General features: G+C 36.2%; 1 protein-coding gene across 1 annotated transcript in view; it reads right to left on the minus strand.

Moving 5' to 3' along the window:
- The window catches only part of FBN2 (fibrillin 2), a 248,114-nt gene that overhangs the window by 117,949 nt on the left and 107,953 nt on the right, over window positions 1-22,212 (minus strand). The window contains exon 9 of the mRNA XM_060177577.1: window positions 7,202-7,327. Within this exon, the coding sequence (XP_060033560.1) occupies window positions 7,202-7,327 (126 nt within the window). The remainder of the gene's footprint in view (window positions 1-7,201; window positions 7,328-22,212) is intronic.

Genomic DNA, 22,212 nt, shown 5'->3' on the forward strand with positions numbered 1-22,212 from the left:
GGGAACTCTCCAACTCTCGAACTCAGGAACTCTTTCTTACTCTGGAACTCAGGAACCCAGGAACTCTGTCTCTCTGGCACTCTCTCTTACTCTGTAACTCTGAAACTCTCGAACTCAGGAACTCAGGAACTCTCCAACTCTGGCACTCTGGAACTCTCGTACTTGAGAGCCCTCTGAAACTCTTCAACTGTGGAACTCTCTCTTACTCTGTAACCCAGAAACTCTCGAACTCAGGAACTCCGGAACTCTGTCACTCTCGAACTCAGGAACCCTCTCCTGGGGTTCCTCTGGGGCGGGGCCAAGCGGCCCGTGAAATTAGCAGGCCTGATCCAATTCTCTTGGGGGGGGGGCGGGGGGGGCTAGAACAAATCAATGTAAAGCATACGACAGGGCACTATATTTGAAAGAAAAATATGAGAAGCAAACGACCCGGATTTATACCATTTTTTCATTATGTAAATATATTTAACTCTTTTTTTCTTCTCATGGGACAGTGTTGGTGGGAGAATTAAATGAAACATTACATGGTTTCTTCCTGAAGAATGGTGGATTGATTAGCTGCTCTGATTATCACCTTTCCCTTTGAAACTTCCTGGATAGAGCATAAAAATACATAATTCAGCTGGTATTCAAAGTAGAGTAAGGCAATCTTCAAATTAGGTAAAACAATCTTGGAATGAGAAAGGGATACCTGATAGTATCCTGAGGGAGCTGTTATAAGAGCTCAGACAGGAGTCTGGTGGTGGTGCATTTGGTTATGTGCATAAGGATCCAGGTTCAAGCCCCTGGTCCACACCTGCAGGGTAAAGTTTCATGAGTGGTAAAATGGGGCTGCAGGTGTCTGTCTGTATCTTTCCCTCTCCTCCTCCCCCTCCCCCTCAAAATTTCTCTCTGTCTCTATTCAGTAACAAATAAATTATAAAAAAATATTTATTTAAAAAAAACAATATAGACAAAGTACATTTATTATACCATAATGACATATTTCTTGATATAAGTTTTGCGGTAGGAGTTATATATCAAAGAAAATAAAACTAATTCTATTTATTTAATAATCTTCTGTAATCCTCTCCTTTCCCACAACAACATTTATAAGAAGTCTTATCTAAAGCCGCACTGAGAAAGAGGAAGCAATTTATCTTCTCTCATTAAAATATAAATCTAGCTTGAAACAAAATACTGGCACTCTTATCAGAATTTGTTTCATGGCTTGACACTTAGTCTAAACTTGATTTAAGAGCACTAGCAATTAGTTATATACAATGATGAAAATTTGGGAGAAGTTGGGGGGTGTTCTTTGAAGTAAATACATCTGCTGTTGAATGAGTTCTATTCATTAAAAAAAAAAAAAAAGGTTCAGCCAGAACACACAGTTGAGATGAGCCCAGTTCAGAATACTAGTGATGCTAATATTGGCTAAATACAGGCATTGTTTTGGGCTTCATCCCTGTTACTGGCTATCCTGGTTTGCACTAATCTCTCTGATGGTCTGGCACCAACCTGGATTACCCTTTGTTTAATTTTGTAGGTCCATGCTATTCCCCCAAAATACATTCTTGTTTTAATTATACAGCATAATTAAAATTAGCATGAATGAAAGAGACAGTTTATAGCTTTACTTCTTCCTTTAAAATAGTAAAAATGTTTCTTTCTGCTTAATCTTGTCTCTCTCCCTCCCCTTTCTCCCTTCATTCTTTATTGGGTTAATGAGTTACAGAACAGTTGTTGATACAAGGGTACAATCAATCTCTCATCTTCCTGCGCTAAGTATCTGCAAAAGAATTTCACTCACAACTTAGGCCCATTTTCACCTCTTTCTAGAAATTCAGTTATTTTTTGTTCTAGTTTTTTCTTAATTTCTTTATTGGAGAATTAATGTTTTACACTCAAAAGTAAATACAATATTTTGTACATGTATAACATTTTCCACTTTTCCATATAACAATACAACCCCCACTAGGTCTTCTGTCATCTTTTTTGGACTTGTATTCTCCCACTCACCCACCCCAGAGTCTTTTTACTTTAGTGCAATATGCCAATTCCAGTTCAGGTTCTACTTGTGTTTTCTTTTCTGATGTTGTTTTTCAACTTCTGCCTGAGAGTGAGATCATCCTCTCTTCATCCTTCTGTTTCTGACTTATTTCACTTAACATGAATTTTTCAAGATCCATCCAAGACTGGCTGAAAATGGTGATGTCACCATATTTCATAGCTGAGTAGTATTCCATTGTTTATATATACCACAGCTTGCTCAGCCACTCATCTGTTTCTGGGCACCTGGGTTGTTTCCAGGTTTTGGCTATTACAAATTGTGCTGCTAAGAACATATGTGTACACAGATCTTTTTGGATGGATGTGTTGGATTCCTTAGGATATATCCCCAGGAGAGGAATTGCAGGATCATAGGGTAGGTCCATTTCTAGCCTTCTTAGAGTTTTCCAGACTGTTCTCCACAGAGGTTGGATCAATTAACATTCCCACCAGCAATGCAGGAGGGTTCTTTTGCCCCCACAACCTCTCCAGCATTTGTTGCTGCTACCTTTTCTCATGTATGACATTCTCACAGGAGTGAAGTGGTATCTCATTGTTGTCTTGATTTGCATTTCTCTGACAATCTTGGATAATTTTTTTTTCATGTGTTTCTCAGCTTTTTGGATCTCTTCTGTGGTGAATATTCCATCCATGTCCTCTCCCCATTTTTGAATGGGGTTATTTTCTTGTTGTTGAGTTTGGGAAGCTCTTTATATATTTTGGTTATTAGCCTCTTGTCTGATATATGGCATGTAAAGATTTTCTCCCATTCTGTGAGGGATCTCTTGGTTTGGGTATTGATTTCTTTTACCTTCAGAATCCTTCCTTTATCCTTATTCCTTATCATTCTAAATATGATGTGTCTTGGTGTCTTTAAGTCAGGGTTAATTCTGTTTGGGACCCTTTGGGCTTCTTGAACCTTTATGTCTTTTATGTTCTAGACTAGAGAAATTCTAAGCTATTATGTCCCTCTCTTTCTTCCTCTGGTAAGTCAATAATGCATATATTATTTCTTTTGAAGTCATCCCATAGGTCTCTGTTGTTTTTTTCAGTATCTCTGAATCTCTTTTGGAGATATCTTACTTCTTTTTTAGTTGCCTCTAATTTATCCTCGATCTTACTAATTCTGTCTTCAGCCTCATTTATTCTATTCTCTGTCCCTTCTACTATTTTATGGAGTTCATCTATTTTGTTACCTTGTTTTGATACTGTTTTAGCTTGTTCAGCTAGTTGTGTTCTTAGCTCAGCTATTTTAGCTTTCAGCTCTCTAATAACCTTGAGATAATTAGTGTTTTCTTCCAGAGTCTCATTTGTTGTTTCTGCATTTTTGATGACAATTCTTTCAGACTCTTTACTCACTCCTATGATTATTTCCTTAACTATTGTTTGGATGTTGACCTCATTATTTTGTGCTTCAACCTTTGGGGGGCTATTAGCTGGACTCTAGGACTTCAGTTCTTAATTTAAACTAATAACCGTGTTTCACCAATGACTGCTTATATTATTTTGAATGCTAAACTAAAACACTATCCATTATATTGTTTCATCCATCTTTCCTCTTCCTCCTCTAGTTAAACATATTTTAAAGAGTTTTGATATATTCTCCATGAATTTCATTGCAAATGCACACATCTACATGTAAATCAATCCTAATCCTAGTATTGTATCATAGCCACATGCTATTTTATGATCATTTTCATAAAACCCACGTATCTGATTATTATATGCTCCTCTCCCTCTTCCTCCCCTCTTCCACTTCTCTTCCTCTCCTTTCTCCTTCTCTTTTTCCTTCTTTTCCCTCACCATTTTATTTTATTTTATTTTATTTTATTTTTGATAAAGAGGAAGAGAGTCAGAAAGGAAGAGAGGGAGGAGCCTAAGAGACAGGGTGGACAACAGCACAGAAGCTTCCTTCAATGTAATGGGGACTGGGCTCACACTTGGGTCACTCACATGGTAAAGCAATACACTATCCAAGTGAACTACTTTACTGACCCCTTATTTATTTTATAAATAGTTTTTCTCTCATTGTTTTTTTTTTTTTTTAATCTCTGGCTCACTCAACATTCCTATGGGATTCTTACTACCCTCAGAAGCAACCTGAAATTCCTTAGTATGAAAGTTAAATACAGCAACAGAATTTAAAAATCTCAACCCATCTTTCTCAGTTTATGACTAACTATAGTTCTCTTTCCAACAACAGTGCTTCTCACCATCTCCTGAGCCTTTTTTGCACATTCAACATCTGTAGATTTGCTCATGCTTTCTTCTTGTTCAGCGCACTTGAGTATCTTCCATTCCCTTTTCAAAGTTTACATCAGTACCCATTTCTTCAAGAATGTTTTACTTACAGAAAACATTAGTGAAAAATTTACTTTGCAATTAATTACCTACTATTTCAAACTTTCTTATATTTCCCCACACATTTCAAAAATATAAATACTCAAAAATACACTAAGGTGATATTATGTACAACTTTGGCAAAGATCACAAAATTGTACGAGTTTATTGTATCAATGTCTTATTACTATGAAGATTTCCAAACACTTGCTTTTGCTTTCTGAGCACAGCTGACTGGCACTCTCAAATCCCTTTATTAAACACCCCAGTTGGCTTTGTAGCAGCAGGCCTATTCTTATACACAGAATTTACTTACTTGCAAACCTTGTTTACTCATTGTTGGCTTTATTCATTCTTATTACAATAGCTGTAATGTATTTCTATATTCCAACACAGAAATAGGTATTAGTATTAATAATGCCATAGATATTACAATGAGACTAAATCCCAAAGTGGAAACAGGGATCCTTAAGTTATGCTATTAAAATTATTCTAAGAATGCACCAAAGTAAAGGATTCTGGGAAAGGACAGGAAGGGAGTAGAATGAAGAGAGCATTGTGGTCCTGGAGAATGATTATGGACCTAAGGTACAAGTAACATTGTGTTCAGACACCTATGACTAGGAGATGAGGAACTGTACTTGTGTGCCAAGACCTATATTGCAAACCCTGTACTTACGTGTCAACCTATACTACAAATCATTAAACGCACAATGGTAAAAATTATTCTAAGAAAAAGATTAAACAGAAGGAAATAACCTAGAAAAAAAAACATTAACGTCTGCTATGGTAAGTTCTCTAGTTTTTTTTTTCTCTTCCCTTTTTAATCCTAGTTCCAATTTATTCTCAAAAACTTTCAGTTATTCCACACTGCTTATCAAATAAAATATATATACCTTACTGGATTTTCTAAAACTTCATAGAGATAAACTCATTTACTTATTCGACAATATTTTTGTAGTTATATTTTAGAGTATGTAAGTTCTCTGAAGAAAGGGTCTACAGCCTCTGACCAATGATGTTCATTAATGACATTCAAATACATCTTCATCTATCTATTTGCATCCATGCTTGTCTTAAGATGATGATGATGATGTGTATGCATGAACATTATTTGCTTGTAAAGTTTAAGAAAATTAGGCCAAGTATAGGCAGTTTTACTACAGTCAACTTTCACAAAGAACTCAGCTCATTCCTGAAATATCTTAAATGAGTCATATTTAACATGCAGTAAGGAAGTACGAAGGTAACCCTAAAACTAGTTAATATGTTCAGTATTAAAGACTTACTATTTCACCAAAAAAGCTTCACCTAATGCAAGATACCAATTCTGCTGCACTCATAAAAAACACTTGTTATTCAAATTTCATCATTCTAAGATGGGAAAGTGAGGATCCAAATGGACATTCTACTTCTTAAAGAAGATGATCAGTGGAGATGATGGTGGAGAAACCACTCATATTGGAGATTCTGACATCTAGGCACAGAAAGGTGACAGCATAAAGTAAGTAAGGGGGTGGGATGGTGTCATAGTAACACAGATGGAGGAGTGAGACAGATCTGGGTTAGAAATTTGGCTTCCTTTATTGGCCTTTTAAGAGTGTACAGATCACTTAGCCTCCTAACTTTAGTTCTTCCATTTATCAATCTTAATAATTATACATATCACATACACATAGGCGAATTTTTTAACGTTCCTCATCCTAACAGAAATAGCAAAAATGAATGTTATATTTGACATTTACTGAAAGAACTAAAGTATACAATTGTCAATACCTTGCCAGAGTCCCTACAGCTGAGATAATGAGGCAAGGCAGATAGCTAGTTCTTTTCACCTAGGATTGTGTGTCAAAAATGGTAGCTGTTATTTGTACTACTTCTACCACTGCAACTATTATTCTTCTGCTAATACTTGTGTTGATAGAGTATTCTGAAACTAAGATATTCATTGCTTTTGTTTACTGTTGGACAACCATAACTAGCCACATAGCCCTTAGAATTATCTGTATACTTTTATCAAATGAACTCAGGTTATGAACTCAGTCTTTATGTTGGTGAACATGAACTTGCAGCATCTCATGGTTGACTCTAATACAGTTGGGCAGCATCAGAATCTATAGATGCACTTCTAGTTACTTTCTATCACATCTCCCCACCATGCTTAGGATCAAAATCCTCTAGTCAACCAGGTAACCTCCATTCTCTGGGTGGTCCATTATACCCCTAGTCCTCAAATTACACAAACCTTTGGTGCTCTTAAAGTTGAAGGCTTTCTCAGTAATTACAACCTTCATCATGACTGAGAAACTCTACTTTATTTTTCTAAATTAAGGAGAGCAAAGACAATATATTTGGATTTAATTTGAATATGCTTATGACACAAAATTGAAGGTGTCTATTTCTTTTCTGTAATTCTTTCCACTAAAATAAATAAGTTTCATGTAAATAGGACACTGACTACATTCATGGTTCATAGCAACAAAGGAAACTTTAATAACCACATTTTTCCCCTAAAAGCATATTTTAAAAAATCCTCCACATGCCTTTGTATCTCTAGTGCTGTGCAAAAATAATGTCTAGAGGAAGTCTTTTTTCATTTCCAAAATGACTCTGACAATATAAAACAAACCCAGATGGCTTCTAAAATTGAAGTCTTTGCACTGAGCACCTGGTCTATCAATCCCTCAAAAAATAGTATCCATTTATTTTAAACAACTCTTTTAGCCATTTCCCCAATAGTTTTATAATTGTTGCCATCTTCATACCTGTTTTGGCTGTTCTGTTATTATAAAGAAGCACAGTATTGTATTTCCAAAACTACAAAGCTTACCAATGCACCGAGAGCCATCTGTTGAGGTTATGTATCCACGTGGACAAATACAAAAATAGCTTCCCACGGTGTTGGAACATTCACCAGTTTCACATATCCCAGGAATGATGCTGCACTCATCGATGTCTAATAAGGGAAGAAGGAGATGATTGAGAAAAGGTTTAATTAAATCACTTTTAAATGGGAATTTTTTTTTTTCTTAAAAAGTAAGAAAGCACACAGTTGATTAGGTCAGATCGTATAACCCTGAAGATACTCTTATTTCATGCTCTAAAGAATTTCTCACACATATCTATGGGAACTGAGATAAAAGTAAAGTCCCATGACAGTAAAACAAGGCCAACTAAAACAAAACTCTATATTCTCTTTTTCCAAATGCAATTTAAATTTGAAATAAGTAAAAATGTCAATGTTTTCATTTCCATTCTACATCAATTAGGGAATTATCCTTCTAAAGCTTTAAAAACACACACACGGGATTACATTTTGAAATACAAAATAATGACATTAAAAACTTTACAGTTAACTTTCACACTAATTATTTGAACCAACAGAGGGTGGTAAATACTTTATTCCCCTACTTGGCTTTAGGTTATGTTTTTCTAACTTACATCTGAGTATGGGTCTATTTGACATTTGCGGAATTAACTTTAAATCTAACATAATACAGATACAAGGCAAAGAGCACATTTGGAAGGTTTTGGGAAGTGTCCAGTTTTCCTATTGTACCTCCCTGTACTAATCCATTCAGTTTATTCATTGCTGGGTACTAAGTCTATCCCCTTTCACATTAATGAAAGGTCTGCTTTCTTTTAAACTGCCCCCAAAGCAGAAAAACTAGCCACTTACGTAGCTTTAATGCACTTTTCTTCTAGTTCAATAAGCAGAGAGAAGTGGAAAGTCAAACAAAGTCACAACTAGGTATACTAGAAGGTATTTGCTAATACATTTTTTTAAGGGGAAATGAACCACTATGAGGAAAATGTAGTCACAATGCCTGGGAGTTGGTTGTACTTTTAAAGAAAGAGAGTTCACAAAGACCAACTAGTACAGTGAACTAAGATAAAAGCAATAGATACTGATGATTCCTGATAGGAAAGAGCCCTATCATTTTAGTTTTATCAGTTGCATATATACATTTGTGTGTGTTTACATGTATCAAAGCTATAGGAAAAATGTTTTTACTGTAAAGAGAAGGAAAGAAATATTAAAACCCACATTTAAAATTAAAGTTGTTAGTGCTTTCTCTTAATCCTCTCTTGGTACATCCATTCTCCTTTTTACCCACTTATACTAACAAGTCACTGTTGCTACAAACTGTATCATAAAATAACTATATGCTTGTGTGTTCTTTTGGAATGTTCTTATGAGAAAGGTTGCCAGATTCAGACAGTCTCTAAAATTATATCTTCATTTGAGGCTTAACAGTTAGCCACCAAAGGCACAGTGGTACAAATCAACATCTACCAATACCTCAAGAGAGATAAAAATTCTAACATGAATTGACTACATGAGGAACAAATATATAATGTGGTGAAAGAGTAACCACTGGGTTTAATCCTACAAAATAAAACCATGTGTGCAAAATTAGGGCCTGTTCCATTTTGCATTGAGATTTTAGTGCAATGTATATTAGTATATGTATATATAGCACAATGTCTGAGCATGAATTCTGGAAGAAGAAATATAGAACAGCAATACTTTAATCAACAAGTAAACTGACCAATTACTTATAAATAAGTAAAACAGAGAGAAGTTCACAGTATAACAGCAATCAGTTTAAAAGTGGAGGATCAAAACTTGGCTAATTCTTTTACCTCTAGAGAAATACCAACAATCAAGACACTTAGGAAACTCATGACTGATTCAGTTCTTAACCATTAACTCTTATTTCCAGTATTTTATTTCATAATAAAGAACTCTTTTGTTGGCCACTTCCGCATACCCCTTCCACTATGTCAACAACAACAATACAAAATTAGAAACCTGAAAGATGAATGATATCTTTCCTTCCTCCCTCCTTCCCACCTTCCCTTTCTTCCTGCCATGATGACAAGGGCATAACTCAGGGTCACAACTTAAGCGAGTGATGCCTTTCATTGGTGAAAGTGTGGTGGTTTCCTTGAGCTTATTTTCCATTCTCTATTTGAGAGAGGAAAAGTAGAAGAAATAGAAGAATTAAGAGATATCAAAGATCAACCGTCTATAGAATCTCCCAGTGCCATTTCATTGGGGAAACTGATGATCCTTCCTAGCTGACTGAATCCACATGGATCCCAGTCAAGGAGAAGGAGAAGGAGAAGGAGAAGGAGAAGGAGGAGGAGAAGAAGGAGGAGAAGAAGGAGGAGGAGGAGGAGGAGGAGGAGGAGGAGGAGGAGGAGGAGGAGAAGGAGAAGGGAGCTTCTCCTAAGTGGTGCTAGAACAAGACTCAAGACTGGGACCCAGGGTCTTGAGCTTGGGGAGGAGGTACAGATACTAATGGGAGAATATAATTTCAGTCTCATATATTTAAGTGCTATGACATAGAAAAGCATGTGGAATAATATTAAATATCTAAGTTTTATTTTAAATATTTTATTATACTAAATACCTTATGTTTCACAGTTATCCTTAAAATTAACTACAGGTCTAAAAATATTAACTTAAAAGCAATTAGAAGTAAAGGACTAATAAAGTAACCTAAGCACTCTGTATAAAAGTCAGAAATACAGGGGCTGGGTAGCAGTGCACCTGGTTAAGTGCTCACATTACAAACTGCAAGGACCCAGGTTCAAGTCCCTGGTCTCCACCTGCAGGAAAAAGCTTCACAAGTGGTGATGCAGTGCTGCAGGAGTCTCTCTGTCTCTCTTCCTCTCTCTATCTCTCCCCCCCTCAATTTCTCTCTGTCTCTATCCAATAACAAATAAAAATTATTTTTAAAAGTGTTGCATTTAGAAAAATTAGAAACGTTTTGCTTGGGGGTAGACTGTCTCTATCAAATTTTAAAAGAAAATGTTTGGTTAGCTCCCCCCTCTGATCAAAAGTGCATTTTAATCTGGCCCTACATTAAGGGCTTATTCATGTCTCTTTTTATGTAAATAAATGTTATTATATTTTATTACTTATTTAACAGTGTCTTCCAAAATTATAATAGTTCAAGGGTATAATTTCTTTTAAAAATATTTTATTTATTCTTTTTTGTTTATAAAAAGAAAAACACTGACAAAACCATAAGATAAGAGGGGTACCTGCTCCACACAATTCCCACCACCAGAACTCCGTATCCCCTCCACTCCCCTTATAGCTTTCCTATTCTTTGACCCTCTGGAAGTATGGATCCAGGGTCATTATGGGGTGCAGTTGGTGGAAGGTCTGACTTCTGTAACTGCTTCCCCCCTGAGATGGGCGTTGGCAGGTCTATCTATACTCCTGCACTTAGTTCTTTTGTAATATTAGTCCTCTAAGACTATATGTCATGATAATATTTAGGTATATGTCATGATAATATTTGTGAATACTAGATTTTAGAAGTATACTTGCAAAGTTATGGTGTATTGCATAGATTAAAAAAGTGCCTAGTGGTGACAAATGTGTTCATATGAAAAGACTTAAGTATTAACAATAAGAATTAGTCTCCTTCTCCGAATGCATAGTGTGTTTCTACTCATCTCCCCTTAAACTTAAAAATATGTTATCAGTTTTTTAATTTGGGGGACTTCAAATTAAAAAAAACTGAATTGAGATATAAATAAGAAATGTAATAGCTTGCTTATCTGAAAGTCTAGAAGGTATGAACTCCTCTGACTAGGTTATTCAGTTTCTATTACATATCCCCAACAAAGACCTTCTCTGTGCTTTGACTAGAATTTCCAACAGAAGAGAGAATATTACTTCTAATAGTTTTCTCACAAGAGAAAAAGTATTTCTCAAGTATACCCAACAATTCTTTCTTCTTGTCCTAATGCCCTGAATTGAATCACATGCCAATTTCTGAATATTTTCTCTAGCAAAGAGATGTATGTTGATTAATACAAGCTTAGAATCCTGAGTCAATTACTTAGTCAAGTGATATTTAGTAAGTGTTTTATTAATAAAAACAAAACCAGGAAACAATATGGGTGACTACATTTGAAAATGTACCATAACAGAGAAATGGAAAATATCCCAAAATGTTTGGGAAACTGACTGGAGATAATCTTAGCTAGTTAGCCATAAGCCAAACCCTAGAGAATGGCATTTTTATTTAATTACTGGCATTTTAATTTTATTAATAATTTAATAATGGTTTATGAGATTATAAGATTATAGTGGTATAGTTTTACTCTACATGACCACCAAATTTCTGTGCTTTCTATCCCCATTGATAACCATCATAGTTGTTACAAAATTTAGCTGTTACTTTTTTCTTTCTTTCTCTCTCTCTCTCTTTTGTTTTGCTTTAATTCATGTTCATCTTATTTAATTTGCTATATTCTATAAGTAAATGAAACCCTCTAAGAGTCTGTCATTTAGTCTGAGTGACAGTGTCTGAAGAAATTCAAATTTTAAAAGAGCATTACATAGGTAAATTAACATTTTAGCAAGGTAATTCTTGTGCTTCATGTGGAAAGAAAATAAATAATAGTGACAAATTATGAAAGCCTGAGGTAGGCTTTATGATGAAGAAGAGAATACATATTCAAGAGATATCTAGGCAATTTCAACAAGACTATATATATATATATATATATATATATATATATATATATATATATATGATTTCTAACTTGCTTGAAAAAATAAATGATAATAACAAAGAACAGGAAGGAGGGACAATTAAATTTAGAGATTTACTTGATGCTTGAACAGTTTGAACTTTAGATATTTAAGAGAAATAGATGAAATTCCAAATAGGCTGCTCAAGATTGGAAATTCAGTCATAATTTAAGGAGTAGGGAGTTGGGCGGTAGCGCAGCGGGTTAAGCACAGTGCAAAGCACAAGGACCGGCATAAGGATCCTGGTTTGAGCCCCCAGCTCCCCACCTGCAGGGGAGTCGCTTCACAGGCGGTGAAGCAGGTCTGCAGGTGCCTATCTTTCTCTCCCCGTCTTCCCCTCCTCTCTCTATTTTTCTCTGTCCTATCCAACAATGACAACAACAATAATACCTGCAACAATAAAACAACAAGGGCAACAAAAGGAAATAAATAAGTATATATAAAATAATAATTTAAGGAATAAAGTGATGTGTATTTATCTCTATTATCAATTCTATGGATTGAAATAGAAATCGCAGCAGTAATTACGATTTACAAAGAACATACCTATACAAAGAGTTGAATTTAAAGACTGAACTCTTAAGAATCACATTATGTATGGGAAAATAAAAGGATGAAAAATCAGTGTAAATGATGGGGAAGGAAGGATCAGGGGGCTGAGAAAAGAAATAGAGAGGACAGGTTCCCGGAAGATGGCGGACTGAGAAGCTGCTAGTGGCTTGAACTCTGACCACATCTTCTGGAAACGGTAGGATTTTCTGCCTTTAGTAGGCCAGTCAATAAGGGGTCCTAGTGGTAACACAAAGGAGGTGACTATAACTTAATTTGGGTTAAAAAATAGAGTAGAAAAAAAGGGAAAAAAATTTTTTCTTTTAAAATTATTAAGCACACCTCCTCCCCCTTTCTGCCCCAATAACCAGTCCCTGGGGACCAGCTTCTAGTAGGCTCCCCTGCTGAGCTTCTTTTTTTACCAAGATTCCTGTCCCACTGGGAGTATCATTCATTCTAAGTCTATACCCTTCTGGCCTTTTTTCTTTCTAAGTAGCCAACCCCCTCCACCTCATCCCGCATAGCTAATTAAATAATTAAAAATAAATAAATAAAAAACTCTTTCCTTTCACCGCTCTTTTATGACTGTTCTTTTTCTTATCTTTTTCTTAATTCTATCTTTCTTTTTTTTTCTTTTTCTCATTCTTGTCATCCTTTCTTCCTTAATCCTACAGCTTCCAAAGCCACAGGCTCAATCCCCCACAAATAGTGTGCTTTTTTGAATTCACTGATACACATTTGGGAATTATTTTGGGGAAGAATTCTGACTCAGAGTAGACTCTCAATGCGAGTATCTCTGCTCAACTTCCCTTCCTCCTTTAGCTACCCCTAGAATATACAGTGGATGGTAGATTTGCATAACTGTCTATTTCAGCTATCCTTGTCTAGTCCTGAGGTTTTTTTTTCTTTTTTTCTTTTCTCTCTTTCTTAACAATCAGCTGCCTCTGATCATGAGGTTTGAGGTAATCTGAGACAGGGTTTTTTTTTTTTACCCTGCTGTATTTTATTATTAATATTATATAAAGGCATATATCTTCCTCCCCTTTAGGTTGAGCAGAATTAACTCTTAGGGTATCTTTCATTGCTAGGGTAGTGGGTAACTTATCTATTGTGGGAGGAACTTGTCTCGTTACTCCTACCTCATCTACAGACTCTCCCTTCACTCTTCCTCCTAGCTAATTAAAAAAATTAAATTAAATTAAAAATAAAGTAATCAAAAAAAAACTTTCCTTTCACTGCTCTTTAATTACAGCTCTTTTTCTTATCTATTCTCTTTTCTCTCTCTTGTCTCTTTTTTCTTTTTTTTTTTTTTATCTTGGCATACACTTCTTCCTTCCTTCTTCTTTGCCTTTCTGAATTTGTGAATTATTTTGGGGAAGAAATCTGACTCAGTGTGGTCTCTCTATGTGTGTATCTCTGCTCTACTTCCCTTTCCCCTCTTGTTACCCCTAGGATATACAGTGGATAGTAGATTTGCATGACTGTCTATTCTTGCTATCCCATGTTTCTTTTCTTTTTCTTCTTCACTGGAATTTGGTTACAATTTTTTCACAGACTGGAGAAATTGTTTGGCTAACTGGTAGTGATTAAACTGCTTCAATACTTGCTTCAGTTGTTACTATAATTCCTGAGGTTGGTGAGTGCAATTGTCATAAAGGTATTTAGTACAGTGTTGCTTGTACTCAAGACACACAACAACTGAGGAACAACAGAGCATAAAAAAAGAAACACATGAATCAAAATAATGGGTAGATCAAAAACAAATAAAACTGCTACTCCAATGAATAAAGACAAGAGCCCAGAAGAAACTACATATCAGCCAGAAATAACCATAGATAAGGAAAGTATGCAAGCCATAATAAACTTATTAATCACAGACATGAAAACAACATTGGAGGAAAGGAATGGCAGTATTAGGGAAATAACAGTTGAGACCCCCAAGGAAAATACTGATTATCTTGAGGCAATTAGAGAACTGAAAGCTGAAATAGCTGTAATGAAGAAAGAAGCTGAGGCAAGGGAAAGCAGACTAACAGAGGCAGAAAACAGAATTAGTCAGACAGAGGATGAGTTAGAGAAAACAAAGAAAGAGGTGAAAGACCTTAAAAAGAGATTGAGAGACACTGAAAACAACAACAGAGACATATAGGATGATCTCAAAAGAAGTAACATTCGTATAATTGGCCTGCCACAGGAAGAAAGAGAGGAAGGGGAAGCAAACATTCTAGAGGAAATAATAGAAGAAAACTTCCCAGACCTGAATAAGATTCAAGAGGCCCAGAGAGTACCAAACAAAATCAACCGAGACATGAAGACACCAAGACACATCATAGTCACAATGAGAAGAAGTAAGGATAAAGAAAGGATCCTAAAGGCTGCAAGATAGAAACAAAAAGTCACATATAAGTGAAAACCCATAAGATTATCTGCAGACTTCTCCACTCAAACACTAAAAGCCAGAAGAGAATGGCAAGATATCTATCGAGCCCTGAATGAAAAAGGGTTTCAACCAAGGATAATATATCCTGCTAGACTTTCATTCAAACTAGATGGAGGGATCAAAACCTTCTTAGACAAACAACAGTTAAAGGAGGCAACCATCACCAACCTGGCCATGAAAGAGGGTCTAAAAGACCTCTTATAAACAAGAACATCACTACAATACTGGCAATATATCAGAGCAAACAAAAAAAATTTTTTTTGAACAACGGCACTACAATACATTTAATCCATAATATCAATAAGTGTCAATGGCTTAGACTCACCCATCAAAAGGCACAGAGTGGGGGATGGATCAGAAAACATAATCCAACCATATGCTGCTTGCAAGAATCCCATCTGTCACAAGAAGATAAACACAGACTTAAAGTGAAAGGATGGAAAACTATCATACAGGCTAACGGTCCACAAAAAGGGCAGGAACAGCCATTCTCATCTCAGACACGATAGATTTTAAATTAAATAAAGTAATAAAAGATAGGCAAGGACATTACATAATGATTAGAGGATCAATCAGCCAAGAAGACTTAACAATTATTAACATCTATGCACCCAATGAGGGATCATCTAAATACATTAAGCACCTACTGAAAGAATTTCAAAAATACATCAATAGTAACACAATAATCATGGGAGATTTCAATACCCCACTCTCACACTTAGACAGATCAACAAAGCAGAGAACCAACAAAGATACAAGAGAATTGAATTAAGAGATTGACAGACTAGACTTCTTGGACATTTTTAGAGTCCTTCACCCCAAAAAACTGAAATACACCTTCTTTTCAAATCCACATAACACATACTCAAGGATAGACCATGTTAGACCACAAAGACAGCATCAATTCAAGAACAAAATACAAGAACATTAAAATCATCCCTAGTATCTTCTCAGACCACAGTGGAGTAAAACTGACATTTAACAACAGACAGACAATTATTAAAAGTCACAGAATTTGGAAACTAAACAATATACTCCTTAAGAACCACTGGGTCAAAGATTCACTCAAGCAGGAAATTCAAATGTTCCTGGAAACAAATGAAAATGAAGATACAACCTATCAAAATATTTGGGACACAGCTAAAGCAGTACTGAGAGGGAAACTTATAGCCATACAATCACATATTAAACACCAAGAAGAAGCTCAAATGAATGACCTTAATGCACACCTCGAGGACTTGGAGGAAGAGGAACAAAGGAACCCTAAAGCAACCAGAAGGACAGAAATCACAAAAGTTAGAGCAGAAATAAACAACATCGAAAATAAAAGAACCATAGAAAAGATCAATGAAGCCAAATGTTGGTTCTTTGAAAGATTAAACAAAATTGACAAACCCCTAGCCAGACTCACCAAACAAAAGAGAAGACTCAAATTAATAAAATTGTAAATGATGGAGGAGATATCACAACTGACACCACAGAAATCCAGAAAATCATGCGAAACTTCTATAAAGGACTATACGCCACCAAGCTAGAGAATCTGGAAGAAATGGAGCAATTCCTAGAAGCATATGCCCTTCCAAAACTGAACCAAGAAGAACTACAAAATCTAAATGCACCAATCACAGACAAAGAAATTGAAACCGTTATCAAGAATCTCCCCAACAACAAAAGTCCTGGACCAGATGGCTTCACAGACGAATATAACAAAACTTTCAGGAAACAAGTTGGTACCCATACTTCTGAAGCTTTTCCATAAGATTGAAGAAACAGGAATACTCCCTTCTACCTTCTATGAAGCCAACATCACCCTGATACCAAAAGCTGATAGGCACAGAACAAAAAGGGAAAACTACAGACCAATATCTCTGATGAACATAGATGCCAAAATATTAAAAAAGATCTTGGCCAACCGGATACAGCAACATATCAAAAAGATTGTTCATCATGACCAAGTGGGATTCATCCCAGGAATGCAAGGCTGGTTCAACATCTATAAGTCAATCAATGTCATTCACCACATCAATAAAAGCAAAGCCTAAAACCACATGATTATCTCAATAGATACAGAGAAAGCGTTTGACAAAATCCAACACCCATTCATGCTCAAAACTCTACAAAAAATGGGAATAGATGGGAAATTCCTCAAGATAGTGGAGGCTATATACAGCAAACCTACAGCCAACATCATACTCAATGGGCAGAAGCTGAAAGCATTCCCCCTCAGATCGGGAACTAGACATGATTGTCCACTGTCACCGTTGCTCTTCAACATAGTATTGGAAGTTCTTGCCATAGCAATCAGGCAAGAGAAAGAAATCAAAGGAATACAGATTGGAAGAGAAGAAGTCAAGCTCTCACTATTTGCAGATGATATGATAGTATACACAGAAAAACCTAAAGAATCCAACAGAAAACTACTAGAAGTTATTAGGCAATATAGCAAGGTATCAGGCTACAAAATCAATGTACAAAAATCAGTGGCATTTCCTTATGCAAATACTAAATCTGAAGAAGAAGACATCCAAAAACCACTTCCATTTACTGTTTCAGCAAAATCAATTAAACACCTAGGAATAAAGTTGACCAAATGAAAGACCTGTATGCTGAAAACTATGAGTCGCTACTCAAGGAAATAGAAACTGATACCAAGAAATGGAAAGATATCCAATGCTTATGGATTGAAAGAATAAATATCATCAAAATGAATATTCTCCCCAGAGCCATATACAAATTTAATGCAATACCCATCAAAGTTCCATCAAGCTTCTTTAAGAGAACAGAACAAACACTACAATCATTTATCTGGAACCTGAAAACACCTAGAATTGCCAAAACCATCTTGAGGAAAAGAAACAGAAATGGAGGCATCACACTCCCAGACCTTAAACTATTATAAAGCCATCATCATCAAAACAGCATGGTACTGGAACAAAAATAGGCACACAGACGAGTGGAACAGAATTGAAAGCCCAGACAAATCCCCACACCTATGGACATCTAATCTTTGATAAGGGAGCCCAAAGGATTAAATGGAAAAAGGAGGCTCTCTTCAATAAATAGTGCTGGGAAAACTGGGTTGTAACATGCAGAAGAATGAAATTGAACCACTTTATCTCACCAGAAACAAAAATCAACTCCAAATGGATCAAAGACCTAGATGTCAGACCAGAAACAATCAAATACTTAGAGGAAAACATTGGTAAAATAGTTTGCCACCTACACCTCAAGGACATCTTTGATGAATCAAACCCAATTGCAAGGAAGACTAAAGCAGAAACAAACCAATGGGACTACATCAAATTGAAAAGCTTCTGCACATCCAAAGAGACGGCCACACAAACAAAGAGACCCCTCACAGAATGGAAGAAGATCTTCACATGCCAGACATCTGACAAGAAACTAATCACCAAAATATATAAAGAACTCAGCAAACATAGCACCAAAAAAGCAAATGACCCCATCCAAAAATGGGCAAAGGATATGAACAAAACATTCACCTCAGAGGAGATCCAAAAGGCTAATAAACATATGAAAAACTGCTCTAGGTCACTGATTGTCAAAGAAATGCAAATTAAGACAATACTAAGATACCACCTCACTCCTGTAAGAATGGCATACATCAAAAAGGAAGCAGCAACAAATGCTGGAGAGGTTGTGGGGACAGAGGAACCCTTTTACATTGCTGGTGGGAATGTAAATTGGTCCAGCCTCTGTGGAGAGCAGTCTGGAAAATTCTCAGAAGGCTAGACATGGACCTTCCATATGATCTAGTAATTACTCTCCTGGAGTTATACCCCAAGGACTCCATAACACCCAACCAAAAAGAGGTGTGTACTCCTATGTTCATAGCAGAACAATTCATAATAGCTAAAACCTGGAAGCAACCCAGGTGCCCAACAACAGATGAGTGGCTGAGAAAGCTGTGGTAGATATACACAATGGAATACTATGCAGCTATCAAGAACAATGAACCCACCTTCTCTGATCCATCTTAGACAGAGCTAGAAGGAATTATGTTAAGTGAGCTAAGTCAGAAAGATAAAGATGAGTATGGGATCCCACTCATCAATAGAAGTTGAGTAAGAAGATCTGAAAGGGAAACTAAAAGCAGGACCTGACCAAATTGTAAGTAGGGCACCAAAGTAAAAACCCTGTGGTGAGGGGTAGACATGCAGCTTCCTGGGCCAGTGGGGGGTGGGAGTGGGTAGGAGGGATGGGTCACAGTCTTTTGGTGGTGGGAATGGTGTTTATGTACACTCCTCGGAAAATGTAGTCATATAAATCACTAGTTAATTAATATGAGAGGGGGAAAATTAATTGTATGTCTCGAAGTTTTTCAAAACACAATCTGAATCTTTTTAATATATAGGCTGTGTAATTGATATGCAGACTTTCTCAAAAACCTAGACCAAGTAGATCAGAAGCAACCAATAGCACAGCTATATACAAGATACTGGATACTGTACAGCAAACCATAACAAAAGGACTTTTCAAAATTAACCCAATTACCAAATACTGTGATGATAACATTAACTATCGATTGTCTTTTTGAACCCTAAGACAGCAGGAACCTCACATCTCTACTATAGAGCCTCTACTTCCCCCAGTCCTGGAACCCTTGGATAGGGCCCACTTTCCCGTAGGCCTCTCCCAATCCATACCAAATAATATTGCATCCGCCAATCACAACCTACCCAACGCAACAATTGCCACCTCAACATGCTTCACCTCAGACTGTGTCCAGGGACTTCACATGTGGAATGACAACCCTTCAGCTTCATTACTCGGGTGAGACCTTTCCTTTTATAGTACACTCTAATTTCATCTCAGGTGGTTCACTTTCTAACAAAGTCCCAAAACCTAGATATACACCAGTTTCTGTGAGAGAGACCTTATATTCACACGTATCCATAAACTACTGCAAAATATATACCTGAAAGCAGAAGTACACTAGAGTTTGTAGTGAGTACCCCCCTAACACTTCCTCTCCACTATTCCAAGCTTTGGGTCCATGATTGCTCAACAATTTGTTTGGCTTGTATGTTAACTCTCTTTTCAGTCATCAGGTTCCAGATGTCATCAGGATGCCGGCCAGGCTTCCCTCGACTGAAGACCCCACCAATGTTTCCTGGAGCTACGCTTCCCCAGAGACACACCCTACTAGGGAAAGAGAGAGGCAGGATGGGAGTATGGACCGACCAGTCAACGTCCATGTTCAGCAGGGAAGCAATTACAGAAGCCAGACCTTCCACCTTCTGCAACCCACAATGACCCTGGGTCCATGCTCCCAGAGGGATAGAGAATGGGAAAGCTATCAGGGGAGGGGGTGGGATATGGAGATTGGGTGGTTGGAATTGTAGAGTTGTACCCCTCCTACCCTATGGTTCTGTTTTGTTAATTAATCCTTTCTTAACTAAAAAAAAAAGAGAGATGGATGAAGGATAAAGAATAATACTGTCAATAAGGAGAGGGCCCTGAAGTGTCATGAAAGGGCAGGGAAAAGTGCAATGGAAAGGAAAAGAAAGGACTATAAATTGTTTGGGAATTTAAAAAAGCTAAATACAGGTTTTTTAAAAAAGAAAACTACATCTAAGCAAAACCATCTGACAGATTTTTGACTGCCAAACCACATAACCTCATATTTGTCAACCAACATTTACAACATTTACTGTAAATCTTACTCTACGCAGAATAGAATGAATAATTTGGTAAATAGCACTAACTGTGATCTCAGATATCACTGAATTCTAAGAACATTGCCCTAGAGATTCTGTCAATTCCAATATATGCAAGTATAATATAAACGCAGTTCATGTAGCACTTATGTTATATGGAACCTAGAATAAATGAAACAAGAAATTCTGTTTCAAAAATTTTCCATGGAATATTTTCTTTTCATCACTGCCTAGAAGTCTTACATATTTGGCTTATTTTGAGTACTTTTGTGTGGTGTGGGAGCGGGAATCAACACATTTTTTTAATAATTTGACTATTAATAAACATTGAAATGACAAAATTTTAGACTTATTTTTTTTTGAACTTTTAAAAACTTTATTTTGGGAGACAGACCAGAGCACTGCTAAACTTTTACTTATGGTGATGCCAGGGATTGATCCTATGGCCTCTGGGCCCTCAGACATAAAAGTTCTGTACTTTGATCAGCTGAGTTACCTTTCCAACCTAATACAATGAAACTTGAAATGCAATAATCTACTATCTATCTCAAGTTTTTATGAGAACAACATTTATAATTGACATGAAAATGTATTATAATAGAAAAGTGATGTTTAGTTTTGATGATGTTGAAATCATGTTTATCATTGTACTCATAATTTCATTTTATAGTCCTAAATAGTTTTATTGAAATATAGCAATTATAGGGTAATACAATGCATCCGAAGTAAAAATTGTATGATTTTTAGTTTTCAGTCCTATGCAGACATCACTACACCCTAATTAAAGAATACGTTTATCATTATTATTGTTGTTGTTTTAGGTAGAGAAGACCGAGTAGTTGAGAGTAGGAATTAGAGTCAAAGGAAGCACCAAAGCTTCCTGTAAATATGACTGAGGCTGGGCTTGAACCAGGGTAGCACAGGTTTATTACTCCAAATGTAAAATCATTCCCTTAACACTTTCCCTACCTCTCTCTAAGCTCTAGGCAATAACTAATGCATAACCGATCTACAGGTAATAATAACTATTCTATATAATTTAGAAGTGTTTCACAAAAACGTATATATGAAATACATGCTATTTCATGAATTGCTTCTTTCCTTTAACATGTGTTCAAGATTCATTTATATTGTGTCAGACTAATTCAGCTATGTGACCCCCAGCAAACTTCCAACTTACACATGGGTGGTCCCTAAACTCAGAATAGGTTTTTACCTGTTTATACTATGTAGACTTTGTGTAAGTGCACTCTCACTCCCACCTTAGGACCATTTTCATCACCATTCACCAGACTCCAATGCTCTTTCTAACCCTTTTCTCCCCCATTTTTACATACTTGTATTGTACATAAGCAACTTTGCTCAAATCATCTACTGATTCCAATAGACTTTTTAGTGCATATGTATTCCATGCTAGTGAATACCCTTATCCTATATAATGGTAATTTGTCCACTAAAAGTTGTGATCTGAAAAAAGTATATTTCCTTCTTTCTTCTAGTATGTTTTCTTTTTCTTGGCTAACTGTCCCTGCATGGATTCTACTTTCTCAGTATACTTCACTATATTCATGTATATTTTCATGACTATTATCTCTCTTTTAAATTACTGA

The sequence above is a fragment of the Erinaceus europaeus genome, chromosome 2 (assembly GCF_950295315.1).
Source record: "Erinaceus europaeus chromosome 2, mEriEur2.1, whole genome shotgun sequence".
Lineage (NCBI taxonomy): Eukaryota > Metazoa > Chordata > Mammalia > Eulipotyphla > Erinaceidae > Erinaceus > Erinaceus europaeus.